Source organism: Leucoraja erinacea, chromosome 24 (assembly GCF_028641065.1).
Source record: "Leucoraja erinacea ecotype New England chromosome 24, Leri_hhj_1, whole genome shotgun sequence".
Classification (NCBI taxonomy): domain Eukaryota; kingdom Metazoa; phylum Chordata; class Chondrichthyes; order Rajiformes; family Rajidae; genus Leucoraja; species Leucoraja erinaceus.
Window position 1 is genome coordinate 24,550,234 of NC_073400.1, and position 20,480 is coordinate 24,570,713.

Sequence of the window (20,480 nt, forward strand, 5' to 3'; positions counted from 1 at the left end):
GACATTCCAAAGATTCACCACCCTCTGCATTGATTTGAAATAACTTCAATAACTCGAAACAGCGGGGTGATCGGTGCTGGTCGGTGCGTACTAGGTGGGCCGAAGGGCCTGTTTCCGTGCTGTATCTCTAGAGTCTAAAGACATCGCATCTTGAGACCTTTGGTTTTCTCCCCCACTCCAAAGACGTACAGGTTCGTAGGTTAATTGGCTTGGTGTATGTGTAAATTTTTTTTCCTATTGTGTGTATGATAGCGTTAGTGTGCGGGGATCGCTGTTCGGCACGGACTCGGTGGGCCGAAGGGCCTGTTTCCGTCTCTAAACTAATATATTAAACTAAACTAAACCCTACACACAGGCCTAGAACGTCCTCTTGAGCCCCAGACCAATGTTTACATACTCTTCCTCCCACTTCCTGCATCCGTTTTAGATTATCATCAAGAACTCACAGCATATAATTAAAGGCGAGTCTTATAAAATGCTGTGGTTTTCCAGGTAAATAAAGTTTACCATCACTTTAGATGGTTTCTGACATCGGATTATGCTTCTCAGAACAGAGACTATACTGGCACTCAGACTAGTTCTACCTCTTTGAGAAAGTATTTGGAACTTAACTAAGGAAAGCTTTACCCTACATCTTATGAGACAATCTGAAGATTGTAATAAAAAGACTGTTAGGTCCAGTCAGATGTGTTACACACAGTTACGTAGCTTCATGACCTAATGTCAAAATTAAAATTCTATTTATTTTCTAATTGTGATTACTCTCTCCTCTGAATTAATGATAGGAATGCTTCTAATACCATCTTAACACAGGAGTTACGGAGCCAGGCTGTGATCTGTGCACAGTGACTTGTCGATAGGGTTGCCAGCCGTCCCGTATTAGCCGGGACATCCTGTATTTTGGGCTAAATTGGTTTGTCCCATACGGGACCGCCCTTGTCCCGTATTTGGCTGCTACTACTCGGGTCTAGGGGACTGTCGGGTCGGAGCACCGCGTCTGGCCCCGCCTCACCCGTCCCGACGTAGTGCAGCCCATGGAGTGCAGCAGCAGCACCTCGCCCGTGGCCCCGTCGGTCGGCAGCCCGGCCAGCTGTCCGACCTTCGGACCTTCGCTTACCGCTGACACCACCACCTCCAGTTTAAATTCCATTTCGAATATTTTGGAGGACCAAGAAACCAACAACCCCCCCTTCTCATGGCCGATCATCAGGTCATGAGTTGCATGCGGCGCCGGGCTTTGCATGCTACGTTGCGTGCCCGGACCAAAACTCCTCAGCTGGCCCGCCGGCTGGGCTTTGTGTGCAGTCCAGCACCCGGGCCAACTCATCATTCACCCAGACACGGCCAAGTCGGGCAACGAATTTCCGTCGGGAATTTGTCCCTTATTTTGACCTTTGGGAGGGAGAACATTGGCAACCCTACTTGTCAGTGAAAGTTCATGTCTCTTGCCTAACGAGGACACATAGACCTGTTTTTATAGTAACAGAGAGTTTCATGTGTGTATAGTGGAAAATGCTGGAGGCACTCAGTTGGTCAGGCAAGGGCGGCACGGTGGCGCAGCGGTAGAATTGCTGCCTTACAACGCCACAGGCCCGGGTTCGATCCTGACTACGGGTGCTGTCTGCATGGAGTTTGCACGTTCTCCCCTTGACCGCGAGGGTTTGCCCGGGTGTTCCAGCTTCCTCCTCCACTCCAAAGACATACTGGTTTGCAGGTTTATATGGCTTTGGTACCAAAGCCAAATTGTCCCTAGTCTGTAGGATAGTGCTATTGTACGGGGATCGTTGGTCGGCACGGATTCGATGGGCCGAAGGGACTATCTCCGCGCTGTATCTCTAAAACTAAAACTAAAGTAAAACTGCGGAGAACAAATTAGAAGTAATATTTTCTCCACAGATGCTGAATATCTCCAGCATTTTCTATCATTGTTTTAATTTCCAGCATCTGTAGCTATTTACTTTTCAGTCACAAGTGTATAAACCAAGCCATTTCAAAGCAATTCCAAGACTTTGGGTCCATTCTTACCTAATTTTAGTTTAAACTTGGTTTGTAGTTACAGCGTGGAACCAGGCCTCATCGCCGCGACCCTATAGTTCACACTATAGTTCTCTGTTATCCCATTTTCAATTCATACACACTAAGGGCAATTTACAGACGCTAATTAACACATAAACCTGCACGTCTTTGTGGTGCGATAGGAAACTGAATATCCCAGAAAAAAAACCCCATATGGCCACAGGGAGAAGGTGCAAACTCTGCCCAGCCAGCACCTGTAGTCAGGATCAACACTGGATCAATGGCGCTGTGAGCCAAGTTAAACTAATCTCTGCCTTCACGTGATCCACCTCTCTCCGTTATCGGAATATCCATGTTCCTAACTCAAAGTCTTTAAAACCCATTATCTTTGAGTTGAGTTGAGTTCAGTTTGTCACACATACTGAGGTACTGTGAAAAGCTTTTGTTGCGTGCTAACCAGTCAGCAGAAAGACAATACATGATTACAATCGAGCTATTTACAGCGTATAGATGCATGATAAGGGAATAACATTTAGTGTAAGGTAAAGTTCTATCAAAGATAGTCCGAGGGTCTCCAATGAGCTAGATAGTAGTTCAGGATGGCTCTCTGGTTGTTGTTCAGGATGGTAGTTCAGGATGGTTCAGTTGCCTGATGACGGCTCGGAAGGAAGTTCCAGAATTCATTTGCTACCTAAAGGCAAGGCGTCGCCACGGGACCTACCTGTTTTGACAACCTGATGGTTTCTCTTTATGTCCTGAGATCATCCTTAAACAAAGACCTGCAAAGGTTTTTGTTGCCAGTAATGATATCCTGAAATGTCTGACCAAGCGCTGCTCACCGACACCAGACCAGCCTCACACACTGTCATTTCTTACCCCATAATAAGCACTTTGTACTATTTTACATTTCCTCTCAATATCATTAGACCACCTACATTGGCTCTCATCAGCCCTCACACAGACTGGCAGGGATTATTTCACTTAACCTAGTGTTAGAAGCATCCCTACACTGTCACCAGGTAGGAAATAACTGCAATAAATCTATTAAAACAGGAGTGGCAGGAAATGGGGGTAAGCTTTTTAAAAAGTCGTTTGATCTTAACTACACGTTATATTTTTAGATTACACAGTGAATGAACTTGAAGGGATAATTTTAAAAGCTTGAACTATCAACAAGAAAATTCTCAAAGTAAAACTAAAAACAAAATCTCAAAGGCATAGGTGAGCTTTGGGACAATGAGCAAATGTTGCCCAGTTTTGGCAAGTTACACCCATCGGGGAAAAAAAATAGATTAGTACATAAACTCACTTTTATTTGGTGGGCTATCACTTGATCAAAATATTTTTTAATGGCTTTGTGTGATAAATTATGCTTTGTAAGCAAGAGTATGTTGGCAGAGATTTTGCCCCTGGAAAGTGAAGGAGGGTCTCGACCCGAAACGTCATCTATTCCTTTTCTCCAGAGATGCTGCCTGACCCGCTGAGTTACTCCAGCTTTTTGTGCCTGTCTTCACCACAAATATCAACAGGATAAGCATAAGTCATGTTGGTAGATGGAAGAAAGTTATGCCCCTGTCCCACTGAGGAAACCTGAACGGAAACCTCTGGAGACTTTGCACCCCACCCAAGGTTTCAGTGCGGTTCCCGGAGGTTTTTATCAGTCTCCCTACCTGCTTCCACTGCCTGCAGCCTCCGGCAACCACCTGCAACCTCCGGGAACCGCACGGAAACCTTGGGTGGGGCGCAAAGTCTCCAGAGGTTTCTGTTCAGGTTTCCTAAGTGGGACAGGGGCATTAGCTGGGACATTGAAATACTCGATACTTTTTGAATAATGGAAAATGACTCTTAACATTCATTTAGAGTCATAAAGTTCTACGGTGTGGAAAGAGGCCCTTTTGGCCCAACTTACTCAGACACAGACCAACTTGTCCCATCTTCACCTGTCCCATGTCCCACTAAACCTGCCCTATCCATATACTTGTCTAAATGTTTAAGAAGGAACTGCAGATGCTGGAAAATCGAAGGTACACAAAAAAGCTGGAGAAACTCAGCGGGTGCAGCAGCATCTATGGAGCGAAGGAAATAGGCAACGTTTCGGCCCGAAATAGCACAACAGATAGTGTCTCTGCCACATAGCTCCAGCTAGTCAGAGAAAATTGAGAATTAGGGTGAGAGAGACTGGGTTAAGGGGGAATGTGGGGAGAGAGAATACTTTGAGAGGTAAAATGTGCTGAATGCCTCCCCCCAGTGTCACAGAAAAGATGTTGCAATGAGAATACTGTATATAAAGTTACAATCTTTGTCCTGATACTCTGAGGCTGTGCCCTCTTGTCCGAGACTCTGCCACTAGTGGAAATATCCTTTCCACATTCACTATATCCAGGCCTTTTATTACTTTGATAAGTTTCAATGAGATTCGCCCCTCATCCTTCCAAACTCAAGCGAGTACAGACCCAGACCCATCAAACGCTCATCATATGTTAACCCAATCATCTCCGGGACCATATGTAAACCCTTCTCAGGTATATGGCCCAAAACTGCTCACAATACTGCAAATGCAGTTTGATCAGTGCCCTAAAATGCCTCAGCATTACATCCCTGCTTTTATATTCTAGTCCTTTTGAAATGAGTGCTAACATTGCATTTGCCTTCCTTACCACCAATTACCAACCTGCAAGTTAACCTTTTGGGAGTCCTGCACCAGCACTCCCAGGTCCTTTTGCACCTCCAACTTCTGAATCCTCTTCCCATTAACAAAATAGTTTATAACTTATTTCTACGACCAAAGTGCATGTTTGTACACTTTGCTATGCTGTATTCCATCTGCCACATCTTTGCATGAAGAAGTTGCCAGATGAAGTGGTAGAGCTCGGTACAAATCCGATATTTAATAATAATAATAATAATAAACACTTTATTGATCCCCTCAGGGAAATTCAGATGTCCAGAAGCCCTCAACCACCAAAACCCACACATTCAAAACAAACGCAGACAGAAAATACATAAAATACAATGTGGACACGACCTGAGAGCAATAAATACTTAAAAAGATCAATAATTACCAATTAAAAATGCAAAAATGCATCCCCTTACAGCCTAGCGGTCCGAATTATAAAATCTAATGGCTGCAGGGGTGTAGGATCTCCTGAACCGCTCAGTTCTACAGCACAGGGAGAGGAGCCGGTTGTTGTTCCGAGTGCTCTTTTGACTCTTTGACACTTTTGGACAAGAACATGCAAAGTAAAGGCTGAGAGGGATATGGGCCAAATCTGGGCAGGTGGGAGTTGTGTAGATGTGGCATCTCGGTCAGCATGGGCGAGATGGGCTGAAGGGCCTGATTCCCTGCTGCATGACTGTTAACGTTACAAAATTGGATATTAAAATTGTGTTATTAATACTCAGCACAAGGCATTAAAAACCAACCATGGTTACAAATTGAAACACAGGCTCATTTGCAATACTGCATATTAACAGGTATCTGCACATTTGATACAAATCCACCCAACGTTTCCATGCACTTTCCATACCTCAGTGTCTTCTTCATTGTGCAGTGGCTGAGTGTACGAGTCCGGTTTCCGTATTAGTGGATCCACGATCATCAGGAATGCCATGTAGACCAGGAGAGCTCCAACAACAGTCAGGTAGATGATGATTGTTACCTGTGAAATGACAATCGCAGACACATTCCTCATTGGGTTGTAATTATCTGCCTAGTATTTGCTTATTTTATCATTACTTTCTATGAAACAAATGCAACTTCTTTATTTGAAAGTGTTGAAGTACAGGGGCAGAATTAGCTTCCGTTAGAAAATCAGAATATCTGGAACTTTTAAAAGCAATCTTAAGAACAAAAAAAAGTTATATTCTACAGAGATATTATTCTGCATCAGACTCCATTATGCAAGGCTCCAAACACCATCGACCAAATTACTTTTTTTTTAATGCATTTAGTATTTTTTTAAGTGAAGACAGGTTAAAAAAAATGTTTATTTGATTAATATTTTTCCATTTCGGGTTCCTTATTTTTAATGCTCTGGCTCAACTTTTGAAGAGCCAACACTTTCCTTTGCTCAGATCCTCCACTTTATGTATCCCAGAAGTGTTTATATATTTTTTTATTAAGTACTTCTTTTGGGCGGCACGGTGGCGCAGCGGTCGAGTTGCTGCCTTACAGCGCGAGAGACCCGGGTTCGATCCTGACTACGGGTGCTGTCTGTACGGAGTTTGTGCGTTCTCCCGTGACCGCGTGGGTTTTCCCCGGGTGCTCAAGTTTCCTCCCACACTCCAATGGTGTACAGGTTTGCAGGTTAAATGGTTTTGGTCATTATAAAATTGTCCCTAGTATGTAGGATAGTGTGAGAGTATGGAGTGATTGCTGGTCGGTGAGTGAAGGAGAGTTTCATTCAGCCAGCAAAGGTCTGGAGTGTGCTGATAAATTCCTACCCCACTACACACTGTGATTGAAAGCACAAAATATATTCTTAATGCATTCTCACAATCAGCTCAATGTCACCCAAAACAAGTCACATTCATTAGCTACTCTCAGAGTTTCGGGTGGACATTGCATCGATGTTGGAGATGCATCAGAGGGCATCGAGGATTAGGTGTACCTTGATTGTAGTAGTGCTTCTTTCTTCATATTTACACTCGCACAGTAGACAGTAAGCCTCCACATCACGGCCAGGTACTGGCATGGGCTCCACCACGTGCAGGCAGTTACTGAAAACAAACGACACTCAACATGAACGAGTGAGCGTGACTCTCAATAAAGCGCATAACTTTTATAATGCAGTAAGTTCAAAAGGAATCTGTTAAATTGCAAAGTTTCTGTAAATGCAAGGACTTTGGACAGTCATAGACAATAGACAATAGACAATAGGTGCAGGAGTAGGCCATTTGGCCCTTCGAGCCAGCACCGCCATTCAATGTGATCATGGCTGATCATCCCCAATCAGTACCCCGTTCCTGCCTTCTCCCCATATCCCCTGACTCCGCTATATTTAAGAGCCCTATCTAGCTCTCTCTTGAAAGCATCCAGAGAACCTGCCTCCACCGCCCTCTGAGGCAGCGAATTCCACAGACTCACCACTCTCTGTGAGAAAAAGTGTTTCCTCGTCTCCGTTCTAAATGGCTTACTCCCTATTCTTAAACTGTGGCCCCTGGCTCTGGACTCCCCCAACATCGGGAACATGTTTCCTGCCTCCAGCGTGTCCAAGCCCTTAACAATCTTATATGTTTCATAACATTAGATTATTGGTACATGAGTGATAGTGTCCGTTTTGTCGAACATTTGAGCTTGGTCTGCCAAGGGCTACCTGATCTCCTGGTCGCTAACCATTTTAACTCCTCTACAGATTCTCATAGTGACCTTTCTGTCCAGGGACTCCTCCACTGCCAGAGTGAGGCCACACAGCACGTCTTATTCCACTTGGGCAACTTACGATGGCGGGGGGTGGGTGGAGGAAACTGTAACTTCCCTGCACGGGGACCCGACCTTTTCCCTGTCGGGTCTCCGTTGTCGTTGGGGCCTAGCACCCTAGCACCGATTCACTGTGATGGATGTTTGTGTACATTGTGTTGGTGCGTGTCTTGGTTCTTTTCTTGTATGACTGCAGAAACCAAATTTCGTTTGAACCTCATGTAAGGTTCAAATGACAAATAAATGGTATTGTATTGACCAACCGAGTGCCTGTAACAAAAGTCTTGCCTGTGTTCACCGATTACCTGCCACGTTTTATCCTGTCCCTCCTCTCTTCTTGATTTCTTCTACCCTCTTCCCACAACCAGTCTGAAGAATGGTCCCAACCCAAAATGTTACCTATCCATGTTCCCCAGGGATACTGCCAGACATGCCGAGTTACTCAGCACTTTCTGTATTTTCTTTTGTAAACCAACATCTGCAGTTCCTTGTTTCCGTATCAATGGTAGAGGAGATTTCCCCTTATTTCTCCAGTTCTTTTGCAGTGAGTGAAAGTGGATGTGCAAGAGGCTGAGGGGAAGGGATGTGCAATGTGGAGGACTAGAAGAATGTATTGCAACCCATCTTATTCGGCAGCAAACATGGCTGAAGTTAAGGGGCAAAAGCTAAGGGCAAATAGATAAAATAAATGCAATTGAAACCAAAACCAAAGGACCATTCAGTAGGTCAGGCATAATCTATGGATGACTCTATATTAACACATGCTTCTGTTTTCTCCAGAACTGTTGTCTATTCTGCACTGTATATCGCTTGCAATCTCATTTTGCTTTTAAACCAGGTAGGTTGGGAACATAAACCAGGTTCCAAATGCTCCAGAGAATCGTTTCAACTAACTATTGTTTAATAATGAACGTAAAGGATATGGTGCATTAAGTAAACTAAATAACAAAATAAAAGCCAGATATACAATTGATTGTTATAGAAGATCACTTATTTTATGGCTTAATGAAAAATGAAATTATAACCCTGCACTGAAAGAAATAACTACACAAAGGCACTCTCTATCTGCGCCCTGTGGTCACCATATACCCCATATCATCGGCTTGATATTTATGAGAAATTGACTGATTCAATCAAATTCATGAATTATAGGACCATAAGTAGGCCATTTGGCCCATCGAGTCTACTCCGTCAGTCAAACATGGCTGATCTCTCTTTCTCACTCAACCCCATTTTCTTGCCTTCTCCCCATAACCCCTGACACTGGTACTAATCAAGAATCAATCTCCGCCTTAAAAATATCAGTCAACCTGGCCTTCGGTAATGATATATTATTATGCATGAATTAAAATGACAACTTGCACTAAATGGCGCTTGCACCTGTCGAAGATGTTCCACAGGATCATAAGAAATGAAATACTACAGGGTATAAAGAGATGGGAGGGCAAGATGCTTGGTCAAGGTGGGAGTGTCTAAGGCTACCTTAACGGAGGGAAATGGGGGAGCGAAGTAAAGGGATTTAAATTTAAGAGTTGAAGTCCAAGGCAGACAAATAAATAGCTGCCAACAGTGGAGCAGGGAAATTGAGGGCCACTCAAGAATTGGTGCAGGGCATGTCTTGTGAATATAAGTCCCATTCTCTTTAGGCATCATGGTGGCATAACGGTAGAGCTACTGCCTTACAGCGCCAGAGACCCAGGTTCAATCCTGACCATGGGTGCTTGTCTGCACGCAGTTTGTACGTTCTCTCGGTGACCTCTGTGGGTTTTCTTTGAGATCTTCGGTTTCCCCCCTCACTCCAAAGATGTACAGGTTTGTAGGTTAATTGGATTGGTATAAAATGTAAACATTGTCCCTAGTGTTTGTAGGATAGTGTTAGTGTGCGGGGATCGCTGGTCAGTGCAGACTCAGTGAGCCAAAGGGCCTGTTTCCATGCTGTATCTCTAAACTAAACAAAACTAAATATGCTCCAATAAACAAGTCAGTCACTTCCTACACATCCATGCATACATGTTGCCCACATACAACAATTTGATTATTGAAGTTGGGGTGGCCTTGGTTCTGGAGTCGACCCAGGTCATAGGGTCATAGAGTGAAACAGTGTGGCAACAGACCCTCCTTCCCACTTGCCCACACCGGCCAACATGTCCCAGCTACACTAGTCCCACCTGCCCGTGTTTGGTCCATATCCCTCCTAACCTGTGCTATCCATGTACCTTGCGAACTGTTTCTTATATGTTGGGATAGCCCCTGCCTCGACTACCTCCTCTGGCAGCTTGTTCCATACAGCCACCCCCCATTGTATGAAAAGGTTACCCCTCAGATTCCTATTAAATCATTTCCCCTTCACCTTAAACCTATGCCCTATAGTCCTCGACTCACCTACTCTGGGCAAGAGACTCTGTGTATCTATCCGATCTATTCCTATCATGATTTTATACACCGCTATAAAATCACCCCTCAGCCTCCTGCATTCCAAGGAATAGAGTCCCAGCCTACTCAACCTCTCCCTATAGCTCAGACCCTCTAGTCCCGGCAACATCCTCATAAATAGGTCGAACTGTTTTCCATCCAGTCTGCAGATTAACTCCACCTTATTGGGGAATTTGTTGGTGATTAGAGGCATCACGGCATTGAGAAAGATTGAAAGAAGAATTTGGACAATGACTGAGATCAGATTACAATTGTTACGGACCCCATTGATTAGGATCGCACTTTGCTGGCCATCAGTTTAGTTTGTTTATTGCCACGTGTACCAAAGTACAGTGAAAGGCTTTTTGTTGCGTGCTAACCAGTCAGCGGAAAGACTATGCATGATTACAATCGAGCCATCGACATAGTACAGATACATGATCAAGGGAGTAATGCAAATAATGTTTAGTGCAAGGTAAAGCCAGTAAAGTCCGATCAAAGATAGTCCGAGGGTCTCCAATGAGGTAGATAATAGCTCAGGGCTGCTTTTTAGTTGTGGTCAAACAGCAAACTTAAGAATGGAGACCAATTTCTGTGGGCAGCCTCATTTTAAAAGAATGATCCACCATGTATCTTGATTACGTCGACATATATACATCCTGCAGAACAGGACAGAGTTAACGTGCATAGTTTAGTATCGATGGGGACCTGATAGTTTGCATGGACATGGTGTATCATAGGGTCTGTCAAACTCTTCAACTCCACCCACCATTTTGAAGACCCAATCATTTGGAAAGTCAGGTAGACCTCACTCCACAGAACCATCAGGCTCTTGGATACGACACAACACCAACTTTCACCATGAACTTCCATAGACTGTCCTGGGTTGCATGAAGGACTTTGTGTTATGGTGTTCAGTAATTTATTGAATTTTGTTTATTTTATATGATCTGTGTGTATTCCGTTTACAGGCCTTTTATGCTGCAGCAAGTAGGAATTACATTGTTCCGTTGTCGGTGCACCTGGCAATTAAACACTCTTTACTCTTGCTATAATATAGTTGAGTGTTGTGAGTTCCCCTGTGTGTTCTAGACTGCAGCTGGGAAAAGTAGACCCAGGATTCACAAATTGCTCTTGTGCACCATCTACTGGTTGGTAATCGATTAACATACTTGGAGAAGTCATAAATAAAATGTAATACATTTCTCACAAGCATCACTGCAGCTGAAAGTTCAGCCATCTAATGCTGTCGAGCAAGAGCTGGGACTGAAAGCTCAGAAATAATCATCTTGTTTTTAATAATCCATCCCCATTCTATGATCAGCACAGCTCTAAACAATGTACAATACAGGGCCCTCCATAATGTCTGGCACAAAGGCCCTTCATTTATTTATTTGCCTCTGTACTCCACCATTTGAGATTTGTAATAGAAAAGATCACATGTGGTTAAAGTGCACATTGTCAGATTTTATTAAAGGGTATTTTTATACATTTTGGTTTTACCATGTAGAAATTACAGCTGTGTTTATACTTAGTCGCGGCGCTGTTGAATGGCTGCGGCTCGCCTGCAGTCCGTCTGTTTTTATTTTTTTGTGTTATTTATTTTGTCTTGTTTAGTCAAATGTTTGGTTATTAGGTTGTGTTATGTGTGGGGGGCTGAAACAGGGCTCTCTGTCTCTTCCTTCGGGGGAATGCGACTTTTTCTTGTTGTATCCCCCTTCTCTGCCTCCGTCTGCACTGAGGCCTAATGGCAGAGCTGGCTGCCTCCAACCTGCGACCGACCTCGAGGCTCCGGAGGTAGAGCCAGCCAGGACTCACCAACTGTGCCGTCTTCGAGCTGTGGCGGCGTTCGGGCAGCAGCACGGCTCGGCGCTCCGGTGAGGGCAGCCCGGCGCGGGGCTGGAACGGCGCTCCCGTGAGGGCGGCCCGGCTCGGGGCTGGAACGGCGCTCTGGTGGCTGTGGCGGCCTGGCTCGGGGCTGGAATGGAGCTCCCGTGAGGGCGGCCCGGCACGGGGTGGAGACGGTGCTCCGGTGGCTGAGGCGGCGTTCTGGCAGCGGCGACCTGAATCCGGGGCTCGGCCGCGGGCCAGTAGGCGACATCGTTGGAGCTCGCAGGTCACAGGCTGGTGCCTGTTTTCAGCTGTGTCTGCTGGACTGGAGGGCGGCAGCTTCGACCGCCCCGGGCTGCGGAGCTTGAACCGGCCCGTTCGCGGAGCTCGGTGAGCCGCGGGACTAACTTACCATCGCCCGGTGGGGTATCGCCTCAGCGCAGAGGGAGAAGAGGAGGGAAGAGACAGTGAGGAGGTGCCTGGTGAACTCACTGTGGTGGATGTTAATTTGTGTTTATTGTGTGTTTTGTTGTTTAATATTACATGTATGGCTGCAGGCAACGACATTTCGTTCAGACCGAAAGGTCTGAATGACAAATAAAGGATCTAACTCTAAGTCGAAGTCTAAGTCTAGACAGATGGCTTCACAGGCATGTGTAATTGCTCAGATGTGTTTAAATGCAGGTATAAGAAAGCTCTCAGCACCTAGTCTTTCCTCCAGTCTTTCCATCACCTTTTGAAACTTTTATTGCTGTTTATCAACATGAGGACCAGAGTTGTGCCAATGAAAGTCAAAGAAGCCATTATGAGACTGAGAAACAAGAATAAAACTGTTAGAGACATCAGCCAAACCTTAGGCTTACCAAATTCAACTGTTTGGAGCATCATTAAGAAGAAAGAGAGCACTGGTGAGCTTACTAATCGCAAAGGGACTGGCAGGCCAAGGAAGACCTTCACAGCTGATGACAGAAGAATTATCTCTATAATAAAGAAACATCTTTATTATATTGAGTATTATAGAGAGAATTATTAAAGAAAGAACTTTTACTTCTTTAAATTTGTCACTTAGAGTTTTTAAACTGCTGCGCGCTTCGCAGGGCTCCTTGAATTTCTCGAACATGGCGGTGGCGGCGGCAATCGTTATCGGCACACAGGCGCGGGTGAAGGTGTGGGGCAGCGCGGTGGGAAGGTGGCTGTGGCGGCCATTACTCCCTCTGGTAGAGGCCATCTTTGGAGACCTGCCATTCCTCTGTCGATCATGGGGACTCGTGTAATCGTGACGCCTTTTCCTCGCTGTTGATCCCGATCCCACCTGGCAATCTCTGGCCATCATGGGGGGGGGACCTCCTCTCCGTCTCCCCTGCCCGATCGTCTGTCATGCGGGTGGATAGGCATCGCCTCGCGGAAGCCACGATCGGCCGGCCCTCCGAACGGGACATCTATCTATCCATCCATCCATCCATCCATCCATCCATCCATCCATCCATCCATCCATCTATCTATCTATCTATCTATCCATCTATCTATCTATCTATCTATCTATCTATCTATCTATCTATCTATCCATCCATCCATCCATCCATCCATCCATCCATCCATCCATCTATCTATCTATCTATCCATTTTTAGATATTTAATTTATTGGAAGCAATTGTGCAAAGAAACTTGACAGTTTTATAGCTTTGTAACAACTTCAATTTTAACATTTCCAAAAAGTTAAATTGAAAAGCGAGAGGAGAAGAGAGAGAAAAAAGAAGAAGGGAGATATACCCATCAACCCACTCATACGCCTGCTCACTCAGCCCTACGAGTAATTTCCGAATTTGTATTCAACTATTGTGCTGTTCGAGAAAATCAATAAAAGGTGACCATACTTAACAAAATTGTTCCGGTTTATCATTCAAGATAAACCTAATTCTCTCTAGATGTAATGTGTCTGTCTTTTCTGTAATGCACATCTTCGTAGAAGGAACTGCAGCCTTTTTCCAGAATTTAAGTATGAGTTTTTTTGCTGATATTAGACCGTAGCCAACAAAGCATCCCTGAAAAACAGTCAATTTGCTACATGCCTCTGATATTCCCAGTATTATCAGTTTTGAGTCTGGCTCTAATGTGATTTTCAATATATTGGAGAGGATGCTGAATACTTCCGTCCAAAAACTTTCTATTTTTGTACAAAATACAAAACTGTGGGTTTCTGTGGCTTCTTGAAACTGACACTTATCGCAAAGAGGGGAGACGCTGGAGAATATTTTGTTCAGTTTTGTTTTTGAGTAGTATAACCTGTGCAGCACTTTGAACTGCACTAGGCAGTGTCTGGCATTTAAAGGGCAAGTATGGATATATTGTAAGCTTTCGTTCCATAAATCATTTGAGATTGGTTGACCCATCTGATCTTCCCATGCATGCCTGTAATCCGCAGATGATGGGGTGTTGATATTTTGAAATACATTGTAAGTGTAGGATATCAACTTCTCTGTATCTGCTTGTCTATTCAAACACTCACTGAGTTGATCTGGATTTGCAGTGGTGTAGTCTCGCATGCATGTTTTCACATAGTCCCTAACCTGGAGATATCTGAAGAAATTATTAGTATTCAAATCGTATTTCTCCCGCAACTCTTGGAAGGAGGTTGATGTCGGTTTCCAGACATAGAATTTCCCCTCTCAGGTTCACGGTTACTCTGACACCATGTAATGTCTGCTGTATTTTTTTATTTTTTATTTTTTTTTATACACACTTGCACTTCACGACTCTTGCGCACTTTCTTTACTTTCTTTACTTCGATCATTTTCTTAAAGCTCAAAAAAAAAATGAAGCGGTACAAAAAATGTATTAAGATATATGTGTTGTGTAGTATTGTAATTTACCGTACTTCTAATAAAAATAAAATTAAAAAAAAAAAAGTAATGTCTGCTGTATGTCCCTGTTGTGACTAGCACAATGAATACACGTCCGACACTGACGCCATCTTGTAAGAAGCGTTTTATTTCCATCATTGGAATGGGGTTGAGAGGAAATTATAGATCAGCCATGATTGAATGGCAGAGTATACTTGATGGGCCGAACGGCCTAATTCCGCTCCTATAACTTATGAACTTATAATACAGTCAGTGCTGAATAATCATGTCTAAAACATGTCTAAAATAATCATGTCTAAACACAAGGGTAATGCTATAGCATGCAGAATAGTCAGGGGGAGTGCTGTGTCAGATGAAGTATGCAGGGCCAGCATGGTACCCTGCAGAATACCTGTTGACAGGGGGTACTGCATGGAAGTATTCCGGCATACTTTATAATGCAAGAAAAGGACTTTATCACACAGAGTGCAGAGTGCTTGTGGTGAATCAGGGAATATTTAGTTTGACATTTCTGTGTGTAGAGGTTGGCACACAGTAAATATATTCTCCCGGTGATAATATCCATGATCTCTCAGTGGATCAATGCTGGAAGCTGTGATCAGCCAGTGTCCACGCCAGCTTTTTTTACATGGACTGCACAATAACTGTATTGCAAGTTTTACTTCAAGTGTCATAATGTCATTGAAAATACTTAACGAGCAGCAGACAGTTAATTTTGCAGCGATGCTGTGAAAGGTCATCAGGCTGAACCACGAACCTCTCTGCATGGATGTTACCTGACCCGCTGAGTATTTTCAGCCTCAGACAGGCACAAAATGCTGGAGTAACTCCGCAGGTCAGGCAACATCTCTGGGTCGAGACCCGTCTTCAGACCGATGATCAGACTGAAGCATCACCGATTCCTTTTCTCCAGAGGTGCTGCCTGACCTGCTGAGATACTCCAGCATTTTGTGCCGATCTTTGGTGCAGTTCCTTCCTGCACAGAGTATGTTCAGCCTGTCTTGTTGTTATTTTTCATATCCAACATCTGCAGTTTTCACATTTCATCAATTCTTCATTTTTGAAAACAAGAACCAAGGTTTCCATCCAGTTCATTAAAAACAGCTCAATTCATAAATAGTTTGCTGTATGCCTGTTTCAAAGATTCAGTCCAAGCAGAAATTCACCACAAGGGGCGGGACGGTGGTGCAGCGGGTAGAGCTGCTGCTGCGTCACAGTGCCAGAGACACGGGCCCGATCCTGAGCTCAGGTGCTGTCTGTGTGGCATTTGCACGCACGTTCTCTCTGTGAATGCATGGGTTTCCTCCCACCTCTAATGAACTCCGGGTGTGTAGGTTAATGGGCTTCTGTAAATTCCTAGTGTGTAGGAAGTGGATGAGAAAGTGCGACAACATAGAACTAATGTGAATGGGTGATCGATGGTCAGCATGGACTCAGTGGGCCAAAGGGCCTGTTTCCATGCTGTATCTCTAAACTCCAAACATTGGACTGTTCTTTGCATTTAATAATTTGTGATTACAGGTGCACAACCTTTTATCCGAAAGCCTTGGGACCAGACACTTGTCGGATTTCGGACATTTTCGGATTTCAGAATGGAAGATTTTTAGCGTAGATTAGGTAGGTAGCGCGGGCGGCTTGAAAAGTCTGGAGCTGCTGCCTCCTTCCCGGTGACCGGCAGAATCATTGCATAAATGTTAGTCAGTTAGTTTGGAGGGATTTTATGTGGTGGTGGTGGAGTCGGGGTGAAGGGGGAAACTTTAATTCTTAGTCCCCTACCTGGTCGGCGACTCCCAACCTCGCGGAGCTGGGGGCTCCGTCCGGCCGCGGGCGGCGCCGGTTGGAGCTCCGACGCCGGCAACTCTACCCCTGGCTGCGCGGCTCCAAATCCAGCGACGCTCCGCGAACGTTGGGAGTCGGCGGCCACAGCGCTCCGGAGCTTGCCGCACGGCGACCCGGTAAGGCATTGCCCGCACCCCGCTGGTATCCCAGCGCTGCGAAGCCGGCGACTCCCGACATTCGCGGAGCTGGGGCGTCCGGCCGCAGGCCGCGCTGGATTTGGAGCGCCTCGCAGCCAGGGGTAGAGTTGCCGGGGTCGGAGCTACAACCGGCGTCGCCCACAGCCCCACCGGCCACAGCGCTGCGGAGCTTACTGCACAGCGACCCGGTAAGGCATTGACCGCTCCCCGCCTCTCCGACCAGGTAGGGGACTAAGAATTAAAGTTTACCCCTTCACCCCCCTTCACATAAAAGCCCTCCAAACTAACTGACTAACATTTAAGCAATGGTTTACAGATGTTTAAGCGTCTCCCGGTCTCCAGGGAGGAGGCAGCCGCTACAGTAGTACAGACCTGGGTTGACCGTGGGTCGTTTTGGGTCAAGTTTGGCGCCAAACGCGAGCTTTGGTGCGCAGACGACATCTGGAAAAAATAGCCGGTTTTCGGAGCTTTTCGGTTTCTGGAACACCGGATAAAAGGTTGTGCACCTGTATAACGAAACTGTAGTTTATCCATAGAGTGTCTGCATCTGCAAGTAACCACAAATACCCTATAGGAACATACTAATTAGGAAAGTGCTGATGGGGGGAACACAACCTTCTTGATACATGAGAACAGACTGCCCCAGTAACTAGTGTTCATTGATGTGACAGCTTTGAAGTCTAAGGTGGATGAAAACAGATTTTTTTTTAATTAGCTTTAGAGATGCAGCACGGAAACAGGCCCATCGGCCCACCGATTCTGTGCTGGCCAGCAATTACTGTACACTAGCGCTTTCCTACACACTAGGGACAATTTACAATTCTTTCTGAAGCCAATGAACCTACAAACCTGTTCTTCTTTGGAATGTGGGAGGAAACTGGAGCAGCCAGGGAAAACCTACACGGTCCTTTCCAGAGATGCTGACTGGCCCGCTGAGTTACTCTGGCATTTTGTGTCTATCTTAGGTGTAAACCAGCATCTGGAGTTCCTTCCTGCACATTTATACTGGTACGATATGATACAATATAACGTTATTTATAAGTGAGATTGGTCTGCCAATAGTCAAAAGATACAGTTACAAGGCATTGAAAGTGTAATGTACGTTATAATAATGTTAATAGTATTTAAGTGACCAGTTATTGCATCGCACAACTTGTCTGGTACGTCAGGCAAATTGGTAGTACCCAAAACATGTAGAAAGTGTGGAATCATTGATAATGAGTGGCTAATTGATTAAAGTATGAAGGGTCTCAACCCAAAACGTCACCCATTCCTTCTCTCCTCAGATGCTGCCTGTCCCGCTGAGTTAAGGGCCTGTCCCACGAGCATGCGCCTGCATGCGGCAAGCGCGACCTAACGTGGTCGCTTGAGCCGTACGGCCTCGCGGGGCCGGTCCCACTTTGATCGCCGGAGCCGTATGGAGTTGTGCGGAGCTGGTCCCGACATCGCGCGGGGCTCCGAAAAACTGACAGTGTTCAAAAATTCCGCGCGGCAACGGCAACGGCCCGCAGCCGCCTCGACGCCGCAGCCGCCTCGACGGGCGTGCGCAGCGTCTCGACGACGGACGCAGCGTCTTGACGCCGTACGTCTTGACTTCCCGCGGACTTCGCTCGAACTTCATATCACTCACTCGACCTCCGTGTGGCTCCCGCTTCCGGTTTGGTCGCGCTCTCCGCATGCGGTCGCATGCTCGTGGGACCGGCCCTGTACTCCAGCTTCTTGTGTCTATCCGAGGTTTACACCTTGCAGGCCCTAATAACAATCGGCTTTTTCAGTAGAAATTGGAAAATAATATTCTGGGAATAGAATAGTGTTGCTTTGGACAGATGTCTATTGCACTCTGGTGCGCTGCACTGGTTTCATCCGTCAGACCACACGCAGGGAACTTTAAAAAAAAACGTAAAAACATCAATTAAATGCAAACAAATACAAAACTGTCAGTAAGGAGACCCTTTTATTTTGTTTTTTAAAGACTTTTACGTGTCTGATGTAATGTCATCATTATCTGTGTGATTTACTTCGGCAGCTGCCTGAAGCACTTCAATCAGAAACATGTCAAGTTACAACTGTTTCTGTGGTGTGGTGTAGTTTATGCAGCTTTAATGATTTTACAATGTGAACACCTTTATGTCTTGGACGTTTGTCCAAATAAATGAATGGTATGTATGCTCACACGCAGTATTGGAAATGATCCATGTGATGATATCAAATGGCTCAAACTGGCATGTTGGCCTTCATGTGTCGAAAGGAACTGCAAAGGCTGGTATACACTGTAAATAGACACATAGAGTAACTCAGCGGGTCAGGCAGAACCTCTGGAGAAAAAGTATCGGTGACGTTTCGGGTCTGGACCCTTCTTCAAAGTAGAGGGGTAGGAACCGGAGATAAGAAACGGCCAGAACGATGACCAGTTACTCCTGCACCTTCAGGCTATCGTTGGGGTGGAAGATTGCAACCTTCACGTGGTCCACCCTGTTTCAACTAATGTAATCAACACAACATGCACAAACAAGATAGAAACATAGAAACATAGGTGCAGGAGTAGGCCATTCGGCCCTTCGAGCCTGCACCGCCATTCAATATGATCATGGCTGATCATCCAACTCAGTATCCTGTACCTGCCTTCTCTCCATACCCCCTGATCCCTTTAGCCACAAGGGCCACATCTAACTCCCTCTTAAATATAGCCAATGAACTGGCCTCAACTACCTTCTGTGGCAGAGAGTTCCAGAGATTCACCACTCTCTGTGTGAAAAATGTTTTTCTCATCTCGGTCCTAAAGGATTTCCCCCATATCCTTAAACTGTGATCCCTCGTCCTGGACTTCCCCAACATCGGGAACAATCTTCCTGCATCTAGCCTGTCCAGCCCCTTAAGAATTTTGTAAGTTTCTATAAGATCCCCCCTCAATCTTCTAAATTCTAGCGAGTACAAGCCGAGTCTATCCAGATCAGATAGAACAAGTTGACCTGCAACTTTTGGCTGTGCACGCCATTCGTAAGAAGAAGAAGTCTATCGTTGGTCTTCATATTCTCTTTGGAGATTCCGGTCGTACTTCAGTTTAGCTCATTGGTCAGTACACCTAACCCACTGTAATAGGAGACTACAGGGCTTTTAGCAAAATGGCAGGAATAATTGTTAGTCAGTGGTCTCAAGGAAGGAAACAAAGTGTGTGATGTGCAGACATTCCTCAAAGTTCTGTCTCTGGATCATGGAAAGGCCTAGATAGAGTTGATGTGGAGAGGATGTTTCCACTGTGTTCAAGAAGGAACTGCAGATGCTGGAAAATCGAAGGTACACAAAATTGCTGGAGAAACTCAGCGGGTGCAAACGTTGCCTATTTCCTTCGCTCCATAGATGCTGCTGCACCCGCTGAGTTTCTCCAGCAATTTTGTGTACCTAGGATGTTTCCACTAGTGGGAAGGTCTAAAACCAGAGGGCACAGCATCAGAATGAGAGGGACGCACCTTTAGAAAGATGAGGAGGAATTTCTTTGGTCAGAGGGTGGTGATTTGCCACAGACGGCTTCGGAGGCCAAGACGTTGGGTATTTTTAAAGTGGAGATTGGAAGGGTTTTTGATTAGGAAAGGTGACAAAGGTTATGAGGAGAAGGCAGGTGAATGGGTTTGAGAGGGAAAGATAGATCAGTCGTGATTGAACTTGATGGGCCGAATGGCCTAATTCTGCTCCTATGACGTATTGACATGACTACACTCTACATGCAAGGTCACCCCAGCATATAGAATATGGAATATTACAGGATATAAAAAGGTGTGAGGAAGTATATTGATCCGAAACGTCACTTATCCATGCTGGCCCGAGATGCGGACTGACTTGCTGGGGTACTCCAACACATTGGAGCCTTTTTTTTGTATGGAACAGTAAAGCACATGGACAGGCCCTTCGGTCCACAATGTTTGTGCCAACATAATGCTGCAATAAACCAATCTCACTGGCCTGCGTATC

At 45.3% G+C, this 20,480-nt stretch overlaps 1 protein-coding gene across 1 annotated transcript in view; it reads right to left on the reverse strand.

The window, feature by feature from the left end:
• The window catches only part of tmem9 (transmembrane protein 9), a 45,414-nt gene that overhangs the window by 17,764 nt on the left and 7,170 nt on the right, over positions 1-20,480 (reverse strand). Inside the window, exons 3-4 of the mRNA XM_055654832.1 lie at positions 6,627-6,735; positions 5,544-5,675 (exon numbers count right to left, since the gene is read on the reverse strand). Of these exons, the coding sequence (XP_055510807.1) occupies positions 5,544-5,675; positions 6,627-6,735 (241 nt within the window). The remainder of the gene's footprint in view (positions 1-5,543; positions 5,676-6,626; positions 6,736-20,480) is intronic.